Below are 19,319 nucleotides of genomic sequence, written 5' to 3' on the forward strand. Positions count from 1 at the left end.
ATGAAGTGAGTGATTGGTTTCCGGTGAGAGTGGGGCTGAGACAGGGATGTGTGATGTCGCCGTGGTTGTTTAACTTGTATGTTGATGGAGTGGTGAGAGAGGTGAATGCTCGAGTGCTTGGACGAGGATTAAAACTGGTAGGCGAGAATGACCATGAATGGGAGGTAAATCAGTTGTTGTTTGCGGATGATACTGTACTGGTAGCAGACACAGAAGAGAAGCTTGACCGACTAGTGACAGAATTTGGAAGGGTGTGTGAGAGAAGGAAGTTGAGAGTTAATGTGGGTAAGAGTAAGGTTATGAGATGTACGAGAAGGGAAGGTGGTGCAAGGTTGAATGTCATGTTGAATGGAGAGTTACTTGAGGAGGTGGATCAGTTTAAGTACTTGGGGTCTATTGTTGCAGCAAATGGTGGAGTGGAAGCAGATGTACGTCAGAGAGTGAATGAAGGTTGCAAAGTGTTGGGGGCAGTTAAGGGAGTAGTAAAAAATAGAGGGTTGGGCATGAATGTAAAGAGAGTTCTATATGAGAAAGTGATTGTACCAACTGTGATGTATGGATCGGAGTCGTGGGGAATGAAAGTGATGGAGAGACAGAAATTGAATGTGTTTGAGATGAAGTGTCTGAGGAGTATGGCTGGTGTATCTCGAGTAGATAGGGTTAGGAACGAAGTGGTGAGGGAGAGAACGGGTGTAAGAAATGAGTTAGCGGCTAGAGTGGATATGAATGTGTTGAGGTGGTTTGGCCATGTTGAGAGAATGGAAAATGGTTGTCTGCTAAAGAAGGTGATGAATGCAAGAGTTGATGGGAGAAGTACAAGAGGAAGGCCAAGGTTTGGGTGGATGGATGGTGTGAAGAAAGCTCTGGGTGATAGGAGGATAGATGTGAGAGAGGCAAGAGAGCGTGCTAGAAATAGGAATGAATGGCGAGCGATTGTGACGCAGTTCCAGTAGGCCCTGCTGCTTCCTCCGGGGCCTTAGATGACCGCGGAGGTAGCAGCAGTAGGGGAGTCAGCATTATGAAGCTTCATCTGTGGTGGAAATGTGGGAGGTTGGGCTGTGGCACCCTAGCAGTACCAGCTGAACTCGGTTGGGTCCCTGATTAGGCTGAAGGAACATAGAGAGTAGAGGTCCCCTTTTTGTTTTGTTTCATTGTTGGTGTCGGCTACCCCCCAAAATTGGGGGAAGTGCCTTGGTAGATATATATATATATATATATATATATATATATATATATATATATATATATATATATATATATATATATATATATATATATATATATATATATATATATATATATATATATATATATATATATATATTCCTTTTACTATTGAATAAGACTGTTCGAACCCTTCTAGATCAGTTTCACAATTCATGAGAAGCCTAATTATGCATGATTCATGGATATATGGTTAATTATTATAAAATTTTTATCGTAGATAAATATAATACAGCAATTCATGTCAGAAATACATTAAAAATGTAAATTATACAAGGAAAGTAATAATTCAATAATAGTTAAGTTAATCGGACACATATGACGTAACGATATCGTCTGAATGTAAACAACCCCCATCTCGGACGCATAGACGTCCTGTCAGACTTCGTGGGTCCTGATTCTAAGTTTAGCATTCGCCCGGGTCTCTGTGCTTCTGTGTCGAGCTTGTTAATTTACTTTTATTATTGACTAACGGCTGTTTGTTACAAGTAAGTGTAATAGATTTCAAACTAATGTCGTTTTATGGAAATTACTTCCCATAAATTAACAAACAAATGTAGATGGTTATTTTTGGTACCGCTGCAAGACAAACATTAAGGTTCAAAGAATGGGTAAAATTGTACGTTGGTAGATATATGATACTTTAATATCTAGTCAAATACCGGAGGTATATACTTTTCCTACTCGATATCTTGTGTTTTATGCATTTCTGACTATGATTATTGGGGGCAAACCACTCGTTTATAAGTTTTAGGACACCCTGATAAAAAGACAATTAGGGGGATCCTAGTTGGAAACGGTTATTTTGAGTGGGGAAATACCTAAAACGAGTGATTTGCATCAATGATAATGGTCAGAAAAGCAAAATAAACACAATATTAGTAGTTGGAAAAATATATGGTTCATGTAAGTGGCTGAAAATTAAAGTATCATAATTATATAAGATTCACTTCTCGTCCTTCTAATGGTTATTGCTCTGCTGTGGCTCTCTATGTTCACAAATTGAACATTACATCACAGTTTTTTGTTTTGGCAAGCGGTACATGTTGAGCTGCGCTCGCAAGTCCCGTGAGTCATTAATTTCTTAGATATGTTATTGAACTTCTAATGGTTTTTGCTTTGCCGTGGCTCACTACGCTCGCAAAATTAACATTGTATCACTGCTCCTATGTTCTGGCAAGTGGTACATGTTGAGCTGCCCTCGCAATTCCCGTGGGTCATTATAGAGAGATATGATTTTGAGCTTCTAATGGTTTTTACTCCACCGTGGCTCGCTGCTCTCGTAAAATTATCGTTACATCCACTACTCCTATGTTCTGGCAATTGTTACATGTTGAGCTGCACTCAAAAGCCCCGTGGTTCATTATTTTGTGGCAATTATTTTGCTTTCACATCAGCAACAGTAGCTATACACTGAATGGAGAGCATTTTCATCATAATCAAATGCCGATGTACTGTAGATGAAATTACACTAAATTTTGAATAAAATCACACTAAATTTCAAAAAGATTGTACTCCCTTCTTGGAGATGTCATTATGTAATGGTGATCTAGCTGAAACTGAAGGGGAGGGGAAAAATGGCTGTTTTAGAACAACATCCGGGAACTTGTGCATAAATATTTGGAAGCTCGTAATTGGCTAAAAAAGCCAGGTAATGATTACGTTTACAAAAAACAGAACAGCTGGCAAAAGCGAATGCAAGCTACGCATGCGCAATAACTCGCCATTAATCTCCCAAATGTAAACAATTGAGTTAGAGTAAGAATTAGCCTTCAAATTTTAATTGACTGATACAGAAGTTATTATGCCCAAGCCCCTTTTAACCTTACAGAGAAAAATACCAAAATAGCCAGCACTCGTCCATTTCTTATAGAAAATTCCAGTTACGGGAAAAGCATTAGTACTCATCCAGAGTGTTGAATGAACTTGTCCTCTGAGGGAGATAACTTGCCTTCCTTGAACAGAAGGAAGTTTGGTAGTCCCTGAAAGGCACAAATCATGCCAAATGCTGGGGACGGGTCTCGTCCTTTCCCCTTTGTTCCTGAGGTTCTAGCTAAAATACAGATTCCGTCTGTCTCGGTGCCAGGATTCTTTTTCTCAGTTTGCAAGCCAAAGAGACGTATCAGATTATCGGGATCAGCTACTTTTGTGGTTTTGTCAGGCTGATTGACCACTACAATAAGTAAACATACTGTACAACTAGACTTCATCCATACTTACTCTTCCTCATCACGAGAAGACTTAATACAATCTTCTGGCAAAGGGAAGTTATTTGCTGTACCCATTTGCCATTTTAATGTCCTCCAGGAGGAGCTCAGAGTAATTCAGGATGCCAGGGGAGTAGGTACACCTCTGTCATTTCATAAGAATCCGGGCAAATGAAGTTTACTGCCTGTTACTTTCAGGAATTGACCCACAGGTCCCTAGACATGTTGTTCTAGAACTGTAGTAGCTCCACAGCTGGTGGTATCGCTGCCTTGGCTCCTTTGCACAGGACCTAAGCATCAGATCGAGAATGGAGTTTTTGCGTTAGACTGGAATGAATGTAGAGATTGAATGGCTCTTTCCTTTCACTTTCATCTTGCTCTATATTGGAGCACAGCATCGGAACCCTGTCAACTGGAATCGATTTGCCTACAGGCAAGTCCCACCTTACCGGTAGTTTTTATATAACATGGTATAGAAGTGTCATTCCACTTATTCCTTACGAGGGGGAGCGCGTAGTAACCAGATTTACATACGGGGTACCAGTATTACAGTACCTTTCCATTTTCTACATGGTGTGAACCAAGCAAACCCATTGTGTACCACTACAACTTGGTTGGAACTGAGGAAAACCATTAGTATACGTATGCCTCAGTGTTACGACACAGAGATTTTCTGCTTAGTATCCTTTATCATGGGCCATGAATCCGCTGGTTAGTCACACCACTAGTGCACTAGGCGTGAGGAACCTGAACTCTCGTTACTTACAAGGTATGAGTTTAGGATTTGTGGAATTAGTTTTCCAGCCAGTTGGAATAAAAACTTCCTTCCAACTAGGATGAGTCTCCTATGTAAAGAATGATGGTTTGTATTTTTGCTGGAACAAATAACAAATCTGAAAGTAATTCGCATTTTCCCTAATTATACCAATTGAGTCCTTTACTCATTCTTACCCGCCATCACCAACCCCTTAGAAAGTCCCAGCTGCAATCGAAGTGACTTCTCAGTGAGGAAGCAGGGAAGGCAGGGTTTCCCTACTCCTGGCAGGTAATTAACTGCCAACTACCTATACCTCGTTATAAAACTTTAACTCTTGTGTTCTTCAGCTTTGCTGTTATCTATCCCGATGTAAAGAACAGGTTTATACTCTATAGTTAAAATAAATACAAATTTCCTCCAAATTTGTTGTTAATATTTTTGTAAAATAAAACTTGATTATAAAGACTTTATCCTTGTATTATGTGCAAAGTGTACTTTCAATCATTAAAGATTTTACAATTTCATTTTACCATCTGTGTATACTGTACATTAATACTTGAATCTCAGAGTAGACAAGTAAAACTTTTGTTGATTTATTTTGCTGCTGAGAGTAGTGTATCATAAGCATGCCGTAATGCTGGTTGACATAGATTTGGTTACATTATGCTTGATTAAATTGGGTATACAGTAGTTTGTAATATTTATGCATTCTTATTAGTATGCATTGTGCTTATAGAATCCAAGGAAGGTGGTTTGTTGTAGAAAGGGTGAAAAAATTTTCCATGAATACAAAATCTCTATTTTTCAGGATTTGTTGATGGATTGTTAAAAGAGAGGTTGGTAAGATGACGGAAGTTCCTTGTTTTGAAAGTTTGTTTTCTAACTTAATCAAGAACTTGAAAGAAAATGATAAAGTCATTGAAGTCAGTAGTCACTTTGGTCCTAATCAAAGCTTAGAGAGCATGCTCAGTTATCTTTGGAAATTGGAAGAGGTTCAGTCTTGTTTACTTCCAACAATCATTGCTCAGAAAAAATCTGATGAAGATGCTGAACGATTACGAAGTGAAGGTAATAAATGCTACCAGAAGAAGTTGCTGGATAAAGCACTGAAGCTTTATAACTTAAGTATTATGTCAGCACCTCATCCAAAACATTCTGTCGTTGAGTCATCTGAAGCTAATAAAAGTTACAGTTCTAATGACGGTGAAAAGAACGTTAATGAAGGACAAGAATATAGATCATTAGCACTTGGATATGCAAACAGGTCTGCTATTTTCTTTGAGTTAGGACAATATGATAAATGTATTGCTGATGTTGATTTGGCATTTTTGCATGGCTATCCAAAGTTGTTGCATTGTAAACTTGCTGAGAGAAAATCAAAATGCTTGATTACTCTTGGCAAAATTGAAGATGCTAAACAAGTACTCCATGATGCATTGAAAACATTAGATGATATGAAGCTAGATGAATCCAAGAGTAAGTCTTCACGTGATGCATTGCATAATTTGCTTGACACTTGCCAGTCAAATGGCAAAGCAAAAAGCTCATTAGTACAAGAATGTGATAAATCTGCTACATGGCTGAGAGAGGCTACAAAAGAAGAACTGTTGTTTGCCTATCAAACACCTGCGGCTCCTTCATTGTCAAAGAGTAATCCAGCTATTCCATGTCTTAGTGATGCTGTCAAGCTTTGTTTTACACCTTCGCTAGGACGGTACCTTATAGCCGAAAGAGATATAGATCCAGGTATGACTACATTATTACTTTTTTTATTAAATACCAGTTTTGGAGTGTTATTTGTGGCCTACACTAATCCTCTTATAAATTTCTTATCTGCCAAGGTAAAGATATGAATTTTTGTACAAATGCAAACTACTTCTGCTGCTGAATACATAAATTCAAATCCAAATGACTTTGCTTCTTAGTTATGTAACCAGTAGTCATTATTTAGTTGTAGTTTTTTCATACTATAACCCAAACGTAAGTAAACTGCCTTTGTACCTGTAAGATTACTGCAATGATCAAACCCCATTTTTCAATATTAATCTTACCCGATGATCATGTAGCTGTCAACTCCATTGCCCGACAGAAATCTACGGTCGGGATACGCCACCGATCGCTATCCAGGTGGGGGTGTACACAACAGCGCCATCTGTGAGTAGGTACTCAAGTACTTCTTGTCAACAAGAACTCAATTTTTCCTCTGTCGTGCCGCCGGCAAGACCTACTTGGATACGCTGTTGATTCTGGAGTTGTTGTTCACGATTTGGTGATGTATTCACTCTAGAGTTTAGCCTTCGCTATTCAGGAAGCTTTATCATTAGCTTAGCAAGCTTTTGGAATTAATTTGGATTAATTGTTAACGAACTTTGCTAGATTTTGGAATTCCCCCTTGACTACTTCTACAATTCAAGATGTCTGACCAGTCTCAAGTCCCTAAGTACAGGCAGTGTAGCGTTAGGACTTGTGCTAGGCGTCTTCCGAAGGCCTCTATAGATCCTCACACCGTTTGTTCCAATTGTAGGGGTAAATCCTGTCAATTGGAAGATCGATGTGAGGAATGCGCTGGGCTTTCGGAATTCGATTTTAACGAATTCCTTAAAAATGCACGTAGGTTAGAGAAGGAGAGAATCAGGAGGAGTTCTTCTCGCTCTGTGGATTTTTCCTCTCCCCATGCCCCTCAACCTTTTCCTTCCCCTGTAGTGGTGACTCCTGAACCTGCTACTAGTGCTCAGCCATCCATGGCGGATATGATGCGTGCCATTCAGGCTCTCGGTGACAGAGTGGAGTCATTGGCTAATGACCGTAATCAGCTCTTGGCAGATGTCAAAGAGCTGAAAGCGAAAAGTGCAGTGGGAAGTGTTATCAGTGCTAGTGATGTGAAAAGTGTCAGTGTCAGTGTTGCGCATGAGGGTACATCTGTGCGTGCCAGTCGTCCTCCCAGTCCGGGACCTCTTGCAAGCTCCCAAGCCCAGGGGAGAAGCAATGTCGAAGGACCAAAGGGTTCGGCAGGCCTTGATCGGCGCACGGATGTATCCTCAGTGGTTGCGGACGTATCTGTCAAAGATCGTCCCATCCACAAACAGACGAATGAGCCCTTACATTCCTCGTCTGTGGAAGAAGTTTCCAGGAGGAAACGATGGACCAAGGTTTCACGACCGCTCAAACGTAAGGTCCCTTCCGAGCGAGTCCAACGGCCCAGGTGTAGCCACTGGGTCAGTTCGGACTCGCTGCAGTCTTCCGATGACTGCACACCTCCCAAGAGAGGTAGAGTGGTTCCACAACAGGCTACTGCTCCGTCTGTTGCTGCTCCAACCACGGTAGACCCTAAGTGGTCCATGCTGCAGACTATGCAGTCTCAGCTTGCGGCATTCATGCAGGAGTATCATGCTGAGAAGGTTGACACTGCACCTGTTAACCTACAACCCGCCGAGGTTGTGCGCTCAGCAGATACTGCGGCTGCCTGCTCCCACACTCCACCTGTGAGAGCTCCACCACCGATGCGCAGTCCACCCTGCCAGACGCATGTTCTTGCTGCACCATCAGTTGACATGCGTGAGCTACCGCATCAGCAGTGGGAAGGTGCTGTAGAGCTGCCGGGTTCTGCCTCTATGCGGCATGCTCCGCAACCCATGCGGCATGCTCCGCATACCATACAGCATGCTCCGCATACCATACAGCATGCTCCGCAACCCACCGCAACCCCTCCCACGCACCAGCACTCTGCTTTTGTTGTTGCCAGCTCGCAGACTGACCAGCAGCGGCTTGATGTTGGATCCGCAGCAGCTACGCATGCACCCATACTGCCGGATTCAGCCGTTCAGCTTTCTGCTATGCCTTTGCCACTTCCTACTCAGCTTTCGGATGATGGAGTATCAGATGACGAAGCTGCACATTTGGATGAACCGCACTCCGACTTTGAAGGGCCCAAGTCTACGCCTCCCTCCTTAGACTTTCGTAAAGTCCTTGCCTTGTTCAGGGACTTGTATCCAGAGCAGTTTGTGTCTGCAACCCCTCGCTCTCCTCCCTCCGAGTTTGCTCTGGGCATGCAGTCTGCTGCTCCTGCCTTCACCAAGCTTGTTCTCGCACGCTCATCCAAGAGAGCTTTGAGGGTTATGGGAGAGTGGTTGCAGTCCAAGAAGCAACTGGGAAAGACTGCTTTCATCTTTCCGCCTACCAAGCTTGCTTCTAAGTCGAGCGTCTGGTATGCCACGGGAGAGGAACCCGGCTTGGGAGTTCCTGCCTCTGCCCAGGGCGACTTCACAAGTCTGGTTGACTCTCCCCGCAGGTTGGCTATGAGACGATCGAAGATCTGCTGGTCCTTTTCTGATATGGATCATCTGTTGAAGGGAGTCTTTCGTGCCTTCGAGATCTTCAACTTCCTCGATTGGTGTTTGGGAGCCTTAAGCAGAAAGACTTCCCCTTCGGATAAGGACTCTGCCATGCTGATCATGTCTAGCATGGACAAAGCCATTCGGGATGGGTCTGGTGAGCTTGCGGCTTCGTACGTGTCGGGAGTGCTTAAGAAGAGAGAACATCTTTGCTCCTTCTTATCGGCTGGTATCACCCCTTGTCAGAAGTCAGAGTTGTTGTTTGCTCCTCTCTCCAAGTGTCTGTTTCCGGAGGAGCTGATCAAGGGGATGGCTGCCTCTCTTATCCAGAAGGATACCCATGATCTGATGGCATCTTCCGCACGTAAGGCTAAAACCTTACCTTCCGTGCCTAGACCCTTCCGCCCTGCAGCAGTAGACACACCTGCAACTAGGTTCATCCCGCCCTTTCGTGGCAGAACCTCCAGCAGAGGAGGTACCCGTGCCGACAGTCACCGTGGCAAATCCAAGAAGGGTTCCAAGTCCGCAAAAGGCAAGTTCTGACTGCCTTCCTCTCCAGACAGCAGTGGGAGCCAGACTCAAGACCTTCTGGCAAGCTTGGGAGAGCAGAGGTGCAGACGCTCAGTCTGTGAAGTGGCTAAGGGAGGGATACAGAATTCCGTTCTGCCGCAGTCCCCCTCTAGCTACATCTCCCATCAACCTCTCTCCCAACTACAAGGAGAAGGACAAGAGGCTAGCGTTGCAACAAGAGGTGTCGCTCTTGCTACAAAAGGAAGCGGTAGTCATAGTCCGGGACCATCAATCCCCGGGCTTCTACAACCGTCTCTTCCTGGTAGCGAAGAAGACAGGAGGTTGGAGACCGGTGCTGGACGTCAGTGCTCTCAATGCTTTTGTCACCAAGCAGACGTTCACGATGGAGACGACGAAGTCGGTCCTAGCAGCGGTCAGGCAGGAGGACTGGATGGTCTCGTTAGACCTGAAAGACGCGTACTTTCACGTCCCCATCCTTCCAGACTCCCAACCTTTCCTAAGGTTCGTCTTTGGAAAGGTTGTGTACCAATTCCAAGCCCTGTGCTTTGGCCTAAGCACGGCACCTCTTGTGTTTACCAGACTGATGAGGAATATTGCGAAATTCCTTCACTTGGCAGACATCAGAGCCTCCCTCTATTTGGACGACTGGCTTTTAAGAGCTCCAACAAGTCGTCGCTGTCTGGAGAATCTCAGATGGACTATGGATCTGACCAAGGAATTGGGCCTCCTGGTCAATATAGAGAAGTCCCAGCTCGTCCCATCCCAGACCATTGTCTATCTAGGTATGGAGATTCAGAGTCGAGCTTTTCGGGCTTTTCCGTCGGCCCCAAGGATCAATCAAGCCCTAGAATGCATCCAGAGCATGCTGAGAAGGAACCGATGTACAGTCAGGCAGTGGATGAGTCTAACAGGGACACTTTCATCGCTGGCCCAGTTCATCGAGTTAGGGAGACTCCACCTCCGCCCCCTTCAGTATCATCTAGCTGCTCACTGGATAAAGGACATGACGCTAGAGGCGGTCTCAGTGCCTGTTTCCGAAGAGATGAGGTCTACTCTAACGTGGTGGAAGAACAGCATTCTTCTCAAGGAAGGTCTACCATTGGCTGTTCAGACCCCCGACCACCGTCTCTTCTCGGACGCATCGGACACGGGCTGGGGTGCGACACTGGACGGACAGGAATGCTCGGGCACATGGAATCAAGAGCAAAGGACACTTCACATCAATTGCAAGGAGTTGTTGGCGGTTCATCTGGCCTTGATAAACTTCAAGTCCCTCCAGCTAAACAAGGTGGTGGAGGTGAACTCCGACAACACCACAGCCTTGGCTTACATCTCCAAGCAGGGGGGGACTCATTCGAGGAAGTTGTTCGAGATCGCAAGGGACCTCCTCATTTGGTCAAAAGATCGAAACCTTTCGCTGGTAACGAGGTTCATTCAGGGCGATATGAATGTCATGGCAGATCGCCTCAGCCGGAAGGGTCAGGTCATCCCCACAGAGTGGACCCTTCACAAGAATGTTTGCAGCAGACTATGGGCCCTGTGGGGTCAGCCCACCATAGATCTATTCGCTACCTCGATGACCAAGAGGCTCCCGATGTATTGTTCTCCGATTCCAGACCCAGCAGCAGTTCACGTGGATGCCTTTCTGCTGGATTGGTCCCATCTCGACCTGTATGCGTTCCCGCCGTTCAAGATTGTCAACAGGGTACTTCAGAAGTTCGCCTCTCACAAAGGGACACGGCTGACGTTGGTTGCTCCCCTCTGGCCCGCGAGAGAATGGTTCTTAGAGGTACTGCAATGGCTAGTCGACGTTCCAAGGACTCTTCCTCTAAGAGTGGACCTTCTGCGTCAACCTCACGTAAAGAAGGTACACCCAAACCTCCACGCTCTTCGTCTGACTGCCTTCAGACTATCGAAAGACTCTCAAGAGCTAGAGGCTTTTCGAAGGAGGCAGCCAGAGCGATTGCCAGAGCAAGGAGGACATCCACTCTCAGAGTCTATCAGTCTAAATGGGAAGTCTTCCGAAGCTGGTGCAAGGCGAATGCAGTTTCCTCAACCAGTACCACTGTAACCCAGATTGCTGACTTCCTGTTACATCTAAGGAACGTAAGATCCCTATCAGCTCCTACGATCAAGGGTTACAGAAGTATGTTGGCAGCGGTATTCCGCCACAGAGGCTTGGATCTTTCCACCAACAAAGATCTACAGGACCTCCTTAGGTCTTTTGAGACCTCAAAGGAACGTCGGTTGTCCACACCAGGCTGGAATCTAGACGTGGTTTTAAGGTTCCTAATGTCATCAAGATTTGAACCGCTCCAATCAGCCTCTTTTAAGGACCTCACATTAAAAACTCTTTTCCTCGTGTGCTTAGCAACAGCTAAAAGAGTCAGTGAGATCCACGCCTTCAGCAGGAACATAGGTTTTACATCTGAAACGGCTACATGTTCCTTGCAGCTCGGTTTTCTGGCTAAAAACGAGCTTCCTTCCCGTCCTTGGCCTAAGTCGTTCGAGATCCCAAGCCTGTCCAACTTGGTGGGGAACGAACTAGAGAGAGTACTTTGCCCAGTAAGAGCTCTTAGGTACTATTTAAGAAGGTCAAAGCCATTACGAGGACAATCAGAAGCTTTATGGTGTTCTATCAAGAAGCCTACTCTACCGATGTCTAAGAACGCAGTTTCTTACTACATCAGGCTTCTGATTAGAGAGGCACATTCTCATCTGAAGGAAGAAGACCTTGCTTTGCTGAAGGTAAGGACACATGAAGTGAGAGCTGTTGCTACTTCAGTGGCCTTCAAACAGAACCGTTTTCTGCAGAGTGTTATGGATGCAACCTATTGGAGAAGCAAGTCAGTGTTCGCATCATTCTATCTCAAAGATGTCCAGTCTCTTTACGAGAACTGCTACACCTTGGGACCATTCGTAGCAGCGAGTGCAGTAGTAGGTGAGGGCTCAGCCACTACATTCCCTTAATCCCATAACCTTTTTTTAACCTTTCTCTTGAATACTTTTTGTTGTTTTTTGGGTTGTACGGAAGGCTAAGAAGCCTTCCGCATCCTGGTTGATTTGGCGGGTGGTCAAATTCTTTCTTGAGAAGCGCCTAGGTTAGAGGTTGTGATGAGGTCCTTTAGTATGGGTTGCAGCCCTTTATACTTCAGCACCTAGGAGTCGTTCAGCATCCTAAGAGGAACGCTAGGCTCAGTAAGGAAGACGTACTTAAAAAAGGCAGAGTAATAGTTCAAGTCGACTTCCTTACCAGGTACTTATTTATTTTATGTTTGTTATTTTGAATAACTGATAAAATGAAATACGGGATACTTAGCTTCTTTTGTTAACATGTATACTGGTCTCCACCCACCACCCTGGGTGTGAATCAGCTACATGATCATCGGGTAAGATTAATATTGAAAAATGTTATTTTCATTAGTAAAATAAATTTTTGAATATACTTACCCGATGATCATGAATTTAAGAACCCTCCCTTCCTCCCCATAGAGAACCAGTGGACCGAGGAGAAAATTGAGTTCTTGTTGACAAGAAGTACTTGAGTACCTACTCACAGATGGCGCTGTTGTGTACACCCCCACCTGGATAGCGATCGCTGGCGTATCCCGACCGTAGATTTCTGTCGGGCAACGGAGTTGACAGCTACATGATCATCGGGTAAGTATATTCAAAAATTTATTTTACTAATGAAAATAACATATTTCACATATGCTTGATGGTTAAAGACCAACATTAATAGTGCTGAGGTTGTTTGTTTTTTTTTTTATATATACATAAACCATTCATCACTACTACTGTATCTGTATTTGAGGAATGGTAAGTCAAGTTCAGTACTTTATTTCAATTTTAGTTTTTGCCTGCTTGAGCATGTTCAGCACGTCAGCTTACAGCAGTGTTCTAATTCATTGAGTGGGATATTATCTAGGAGATTTTGGTATTATGTTTGGTGTTCATTTTATTTATTTAAATACAGTACAGTAATTGTAATTGATAACAGATATGTCGGTAAAGAGCTTGTTATCTACGAATTCCACCAATATTAGGTACAGTATTGTATTATGTTAGTTTTGGCTATAGTGGCATGAGTTGCTTAACACAGGGTGCCCAATCAATTTGCATGGTTTGTTATGACAAGAATTGTGATTTTATGAATAAAAGTGATTAAGTTTATAGAGTTGTTAGCGAGTGAGTTGTTATTTTTCAAGTGTTCAGAATAGAGGGTAAAATACAATTCTGATATCTCACAATGTTTCTGTGCTTGGTGATATTTTGTATCCTTTTACTTTACCTCCTGATCCTTTTCTGACATCTTTTCACCCTTACCTTTTCCTCAGTCTTCACCCCCAATTTCCTCTTTATTTCAAGCCAATAAATCTGATATTGATTCTTGGAAGAAGAAAATATTTGATTTTTTAAATCTTATTTTTTTCAGTACTGTATGTAGTGATGTCTACTTTATTTGCTTCCCTTTATCACATGAGAATGTCAGTTTTTGGTCAGTTGGATGTGGATGTTAGGGTTCCACCTACAGCCTGACTTCTGTTGACAGTGGATTGTGCCTGCAGACTCTTCATTCCCCTGGCTTCTGCTGAGGCAATTTGGGTTTCATTTCCACCTGTATCTATATTTTTTTCTCATCCTCTGCATTGTAGTAAAAGAAAGAGGCGTCATAGCTCCTCAGTGGAGAAATCACCTCATTTCTGCAATAGTACAGGTACTAGGTTAACCAAACCTTTGCAATCACCGTAATAACTAGAGGGGCACTCAGTAGAGTGCAGACCTCCACCGCAACAGCTTATTTCTCCATCTATTTTTAAATATTATTAAATCAATTGTTAGGCCATTTTCTTCTGCGGCTTTGCCTCTTTTAATGCTTTACAGTAATTACTTCTACTATTACGTTTGGTACCAACTTAAGTGTTTCATTATGTATTTCTAGTGGCAATATCTTGCTTTTGTAAGCAAGATATTCATTACTCTTGGGGTGATTAATGTAAGGATTATGTATAATGCTGATATTAAGGCTTTGGAAACTACACAACTATTTTTTTTTGTTCCCACAAGTACCCAGTATACAAACCCTTATCCTCTAATAGGGGTATGATTTCAGTGAAGCTAGAACTTGGCTGTTAAAATTTGTAACGAGGTGTCGGCAGTTACTGGCAATAGGTAGGAAAACTCCACTTCCTTGCCAGGACACTGAATAGCCACTTTGATTTTAGCCGCTAAATAGTACGGACATACTCTGTGCTAAACAAACCCTGGATGTTTACCAAAGAAATTCTTATTCTCTTTCTAGATTGAGTGTGTGTATTTCAGATTCACGAGTTTGCATGCGATCGTGCCCCAATAAATGATGGGTTTATGAGCCAGCTGGAAGTGGATCCCCATTCTTTGTGCCCATTCTGCAGGGAACATGACTGTTCACATCCAACCCCATGTGACGAATAAAGTGTGTGACCGCCTTTGCAGTGGTCCCAGTACAGCTGGAGAAGGAAGAAGTCCCAAGAGGGATTCTTGGGCTTCAGGGTCTTTCCCCATCCCAAAAAAGTCTTCCAAGTCCTCTGGAAAAAAAAAATGAAGAAGGCAGGTAACTCTGACCTGCCCTTAGGGCATGCATCAGGTGAGGCGGCCTTATCACCCTCCCGTAGCAAAGCTAATATTCCCTCCCCTTCTTTTTAATGTGAACTTGCCCTTGTTACTGCTTTAAGGACTATGTGGCTTGCCTTAGCCATCAAGGGTGTTCCATCTATGGAGAAGCTGCTACAGATCTTAGCTGTTTCCAAGATTCGAAGAACTTGGTGGGCCTTACTGATCTGCTGACCCACTTGCAGAAGTAACACTTAATGAGGCACCTACCAGCAAGTCCCATCCTGCCGAAGGGGTAGTTGTTCTTGGATCCTCAGTTTCTGTATTGTTGTCGCAGCCAGCTGGAAAATCCTCTAGGACAACTTCTGGCAAGGAGAGGAAGTGACCTTGTCCTTTTTTTCCTTTCAGCTCTGTACCTTCAACCTTGTCCTGTGCTGCTGAGCACTTTGATGCTACCTGACCTCCAAAGAAAAAGAAGAGCGAGCATTCCAAGTCTAACCAGAATTCTAGCCTACCTTCTCGTACAGTTGACAGGGGTGGTGCTGTACCTCTTTGACCTGCTGCTTTTTATGCTCCTGGTGTAGGAACGCATCATGCTCTACCCTCGTCGGACCGCAAGCTGAGATTTCTCCATGCACATGATTGTCACCACGCAGTGTTGTGGTTAGCAGGCTGTAATTGGGCATAATATGCAGACCTACTTTCAGGTTGACAATCCCAATCCTTCTCCATCTCTGTCAGGGAGTGTATAGGATTTGACACTTGCACGCCTCTCCAGATCCAAGTGTTTAGACATATTGGGATTTTAAACCAGCCAGTTTGATTATAGGGGCTTCCTCCCCCTAAGGATAAGTCTCTTATTAATAGACTAAGGTTTGTATACATGTAGGAACAAATCACAAAGCTTCAAAATAAGGTGATTTTTTTCTAACTAGGTACACTTAAATCCTTTGAGTTACACTTCCCACCTCAGCCTCCCCGCAAGTCCTAGGTGAAGGTCAAAGTGGTTACTCAGAGTGCAGGTGAGGGGCCATGGCTTCCCCTTTACCCGCCAGTAACTACTGACACCTTTTTATGAATTTTAACAATTTGAGTTCCAGCTTAACTGAAGTCATACTCCCATTAAAGGACTTGGGTTTGTATTGTTAGGAAATATAAATGACTTTTTAAAAAATTAATTTTAGTCAGCTAGACAACCACTTTGATTGAGGAAAGAATATTTGCCCCTTTATTAACTTGTTAATTTCAAAAGCTTTTCAAGTATTCAGCTCAGTATGAAAATAAAATGTTTATAAAGAGTTAATTAAATCTATATAAGGGAAATTACGGTATTATTTTATTTTCCACAATTTCAAAATGTTTTTGTACATTAGCAATTTTTCTCATGATTTCACACGTAATGTATTGTATTATTTTTATTGCTCATGAAATAATTGAGTGAGAATTTTTTGAGAAGCTGTGATCTTACACTATATAAAATATGCTCAAATTAAACTGACATGTCTTTATTTTAGGTGAAGTACTGGTAGTAGAGAAGCCTTATGGTCAGGTTCTACTCTTGGATTCCTCACTACGAACGCATTGCTCTGTTTGCTTGAATAGATGTCTTAGTCCTCTGCCATGCCCTTCATGTTCAAAAGTAAGGTTCCTAATGATTAATGTATATAGAACTATAAAAAACTAATTTTTTTGCCATTCAGTTCATTAATACTAAAAAAAAAACGTGTTTTATTTTTTACTGTAATTATCTTTTATTGCAGTTCAGGTGTATAAAGGAAGCATTGTTTATTATAAATCCTTCAAAGTGATGGATACTCAAAAGGTGAGACCTACTGAAAGTTTTTGCTCCTGTCATTTGTCTATTTTGACAGTAGATTTATATCTTTTAGTGGTGCTCAATAACCATTTGTTCCTCTACAAATGCAAACCTTCGACCTTTACATAGGTGATATAAGACTAAAGCTTAAAGCAGTTAAAACTTATAAGAAGGTGTAAACAAGTGGCCGGTAATTACATGGCTGAGAGCGGGTACACCCTGCTCCTCTGCTTACTCACTGAGAAGTCACTTTTTACGAACACATGTTCATACTGTACCTTAAGTTTCCTCTGTTTCAGGAACGTAGAACTTTACCTCTTTTTGTTTGTTATTACTGACCTGTTAGAGACCTTCCACTCTTACAGTAGCTCCATCTATCTAGTTTGCTCTCCCATTAAAGCAATACTAGATATAGTACTTGGGGTTTGCGCATTATTGATAGGCTCTATGACAGGTACATGATCACAAGTAGCAACCTCATTTGCTCTTTAGGATTGATCGCGCATCCTCTCAACTATTCAAGTGATTGCTTATGATCAATTGTGCATCCTCTCAACTGCTGGTGACTGGGGTCACACCCTCTCAACTGGTCACAGTCGATCGTTAACTTACTCACCTGGATGCTAGATCACTCTCCATTGTGAATACCACTATTGGCTCTCTCATTTGTTCCCACCCAAATACAACCCGAGAAAAGGACTCGGGTTAGATAGTGAAGAAAATGTAAATGACCCACAATTGCTCCTACGCAAATACAAACCTGAGTACTCAGGTTTGTATAGTTAGGAAGTATAAGATTACTTCCAAGTGGGTCAATCTGGTAATTTAAGACCTAGTAGACAAGGTGGCGATCTAGTGATTGCACTTAGGCAAATAACATAGAGCAGTCACATGTTGGTGCCCTTCTAGCTACTGTATTGGTATGTCACGCATCCTTCACCTGTTGACTTCCAAGCTCCGACCCTGGTTGCTCTCATCCCTTTACTCCCAAAAATGGTTGGAGCAGATAGCGAGGGTATGTGCAAACACACCAACTATGCATTCCTTCAACACAGTCCAAGGATTGTGGCTGATCTCTGGCCAAAGGGCGATCGACTAGCAACGACCATTTCAGAGCAGACATGGTCAGTGGTGTAACAGACACAGGCCAGGTACCTGCTTCGGCAGTACATAAAACAAAATTGCAATGGTACAGACAAGCTTAGCATGGTTCCTGAGCAAGGATGGCATGCAAAATACTGAAAGGTCTCATAGTTTTCCCCTCTTCCACCAGGTGTGACAGTTCTATGATGCTACCTGTGGGAGGATGCCTACAAACCTGATAGAGGAGGGGATGTGATCATGAGACGGAATAGTAGACTGTGGACATGCTCCAGTCTATGTGATGCCTCCTGCTCACTACCTCTTCTCGTCATGTAATTTACCCCCAGAAACGTCATTGGTCCTACCACCAGAGATTGACAAAGGACATAGCCCTCCAAGCAGGGGTTCAGGTTACTGTATGCTGCTGAGGGGCGCTCTTCGGAGCGTGCTCATATACCTCAGCTTACGGACAAACATGCTCGACCAATTTCACCAGAAAGTTAACGACGGTTCCCAAAGTTTCTTCAGTCAGTTCTTTCTTGTAGAGGTATCTGGTTAAAGGAGACCAATTGTAGATCTTGCAGACCTGAACAAGTTTATTTGAAAACTTTGTCAAAGATGGAGACTCCAGACACATCCAGGCAGAAGATCAGGCTGTTGCACCTCCTGATATCAGTTTAAGGATGCATACTTTCAGATCCCAATCTATCCCAGTTCCAGGAAGTAGCCTAGTTGTGTCAGGCCAAGCAGAGTGTACCAATTCAAAGTTTTTCCGTTGGTATCTGAACAGCCTCATAAGGCTTCACCAGAGTACTGGTATTGGCATGGACACATACCAGTGACATTCGTCGTTTGCATTACCTGAACAACCTCCACTGAGACAAACTCCTCTTGTTCAATCGTGATTAGGGGATCATTGTAAATTGTGTAAAGTCGGTCCAGTGCCCAATCAAAGACTGGTTTATTTAGGAATAGACATAGACATGTTTATGGGAAGTCTTCCCACCTTAGGATAAACTAGCATCTATGAGAGGTGGAACATCTCGTTTCAAACAGTCTTGTTTTCCTTCAGTCCTTTCTATAGTAACTGAAGAGATACTGGTCATAAGACCATGACCCTCCTCTGTCAGTGATTTCGATAGGAATGATGCCGTACAGGACAAACCCTTTGATACGCTCACTACCTGTCAACATGTGCACCGAATATTTGTTTGGTTCACATCTTAAAAAGTCAGGGGAGCACACATCCTACAACCCTTAGATTCCATACAAAGGACTGACCAGGTATGTCGATCCTATTTCAGTGTTAATTCTTCAAGCTACTCTCATTATGATCCAATACTTTTGCCCTCTTTTGATCAGCCACTTGGTGGTGTTGATAAGTACAGTAACAGCACCACCATAGAGACAGAAATAACAACGGAGGTAGTACTGTTTCTCTGCTGTTTTGCAACCTGATAGTAGAAACCCACGAGTGAGCAATGCTCGACCCAGTCACTGGGGTTCGAGTTCCGCTCAAGGTCAACATTTTCATGTAGTGTCTGCAATCGCTGGTCTTAACTTGGGTGGAGAGGGGTCTTGGGTGCTGATCATATGTATATATGGTTTGTCTCTAGGGCATTGTCACTGTCCCTTGCCTCTGCCATTCATGAGTGGCCTTTTAAAACCTTTAAGTGAAAGACCCAAGATTCTGGTAAGTGTGGAACCTCAGCCATCTTGGGTGGAGAGGGGTCTTGGGTGCTGATCATATGTATATATGGTTTGTCTCTAGGGCATTG

General features: G+C 43.2%; 1 protein-coding gene and 1 non-coding gene across 2 annotated transcripts in view; both read left to right on the forward strand.

Annotated features, from left to right (window-relative positions):
- Positions 1–1,575: 1,575 nt before the first annotated feature.
- Positions 1,576–19,319, forward strand: part of LOC137647117 (SET and MYND domain-containing protein 4-like) — a 33,165-nt gene continuing 15,421 nt past the window's right edge. Inside the window, exons 1-3 of the mRNA XM_068380357.1 lie at positions 1,576–1,712; positions 4,997–5,934; positions 16,157–16,281. Of these exons, the coding sequence (XP_068236458.1) occupies positions 5,034–5,934; positions 16,157–16,281 (1,026 nt within the window). The 5' untranslated portion in view covers positions 1,576–1,712; positions 4,997–5,033. The remainder of the gene's footprint in view (positions 1,713–4,996; positions 5,935–16,156; positions 16,282–19,319) is intronic.
- Positions 17,610–17,716, forward strand: LOC137647367 (U6 spliceosomal RNA). Its single transcript, XR_011045586.1, has one exon. It is a non-coding gene; the product is annotated as a U6 spliceosomal RNA (small nuclear RNA).

This window comes from Palaemon carinicauda, chromosome 9 (genome assembly GCF_036898095.1).
Source record: "Palaemon carinicauda isolate YSFRI2023 chromosome 9, ASM3689809v2, whole genome shotgun sequence".
Classification (NCBI taxonomy): domain Eukaryota; kingdom Metazoa; phylum Arthropoda; class Malacostraca; order Decapoda; family Palaemonidae; genus Palaemon; species Palaemon carinicauda.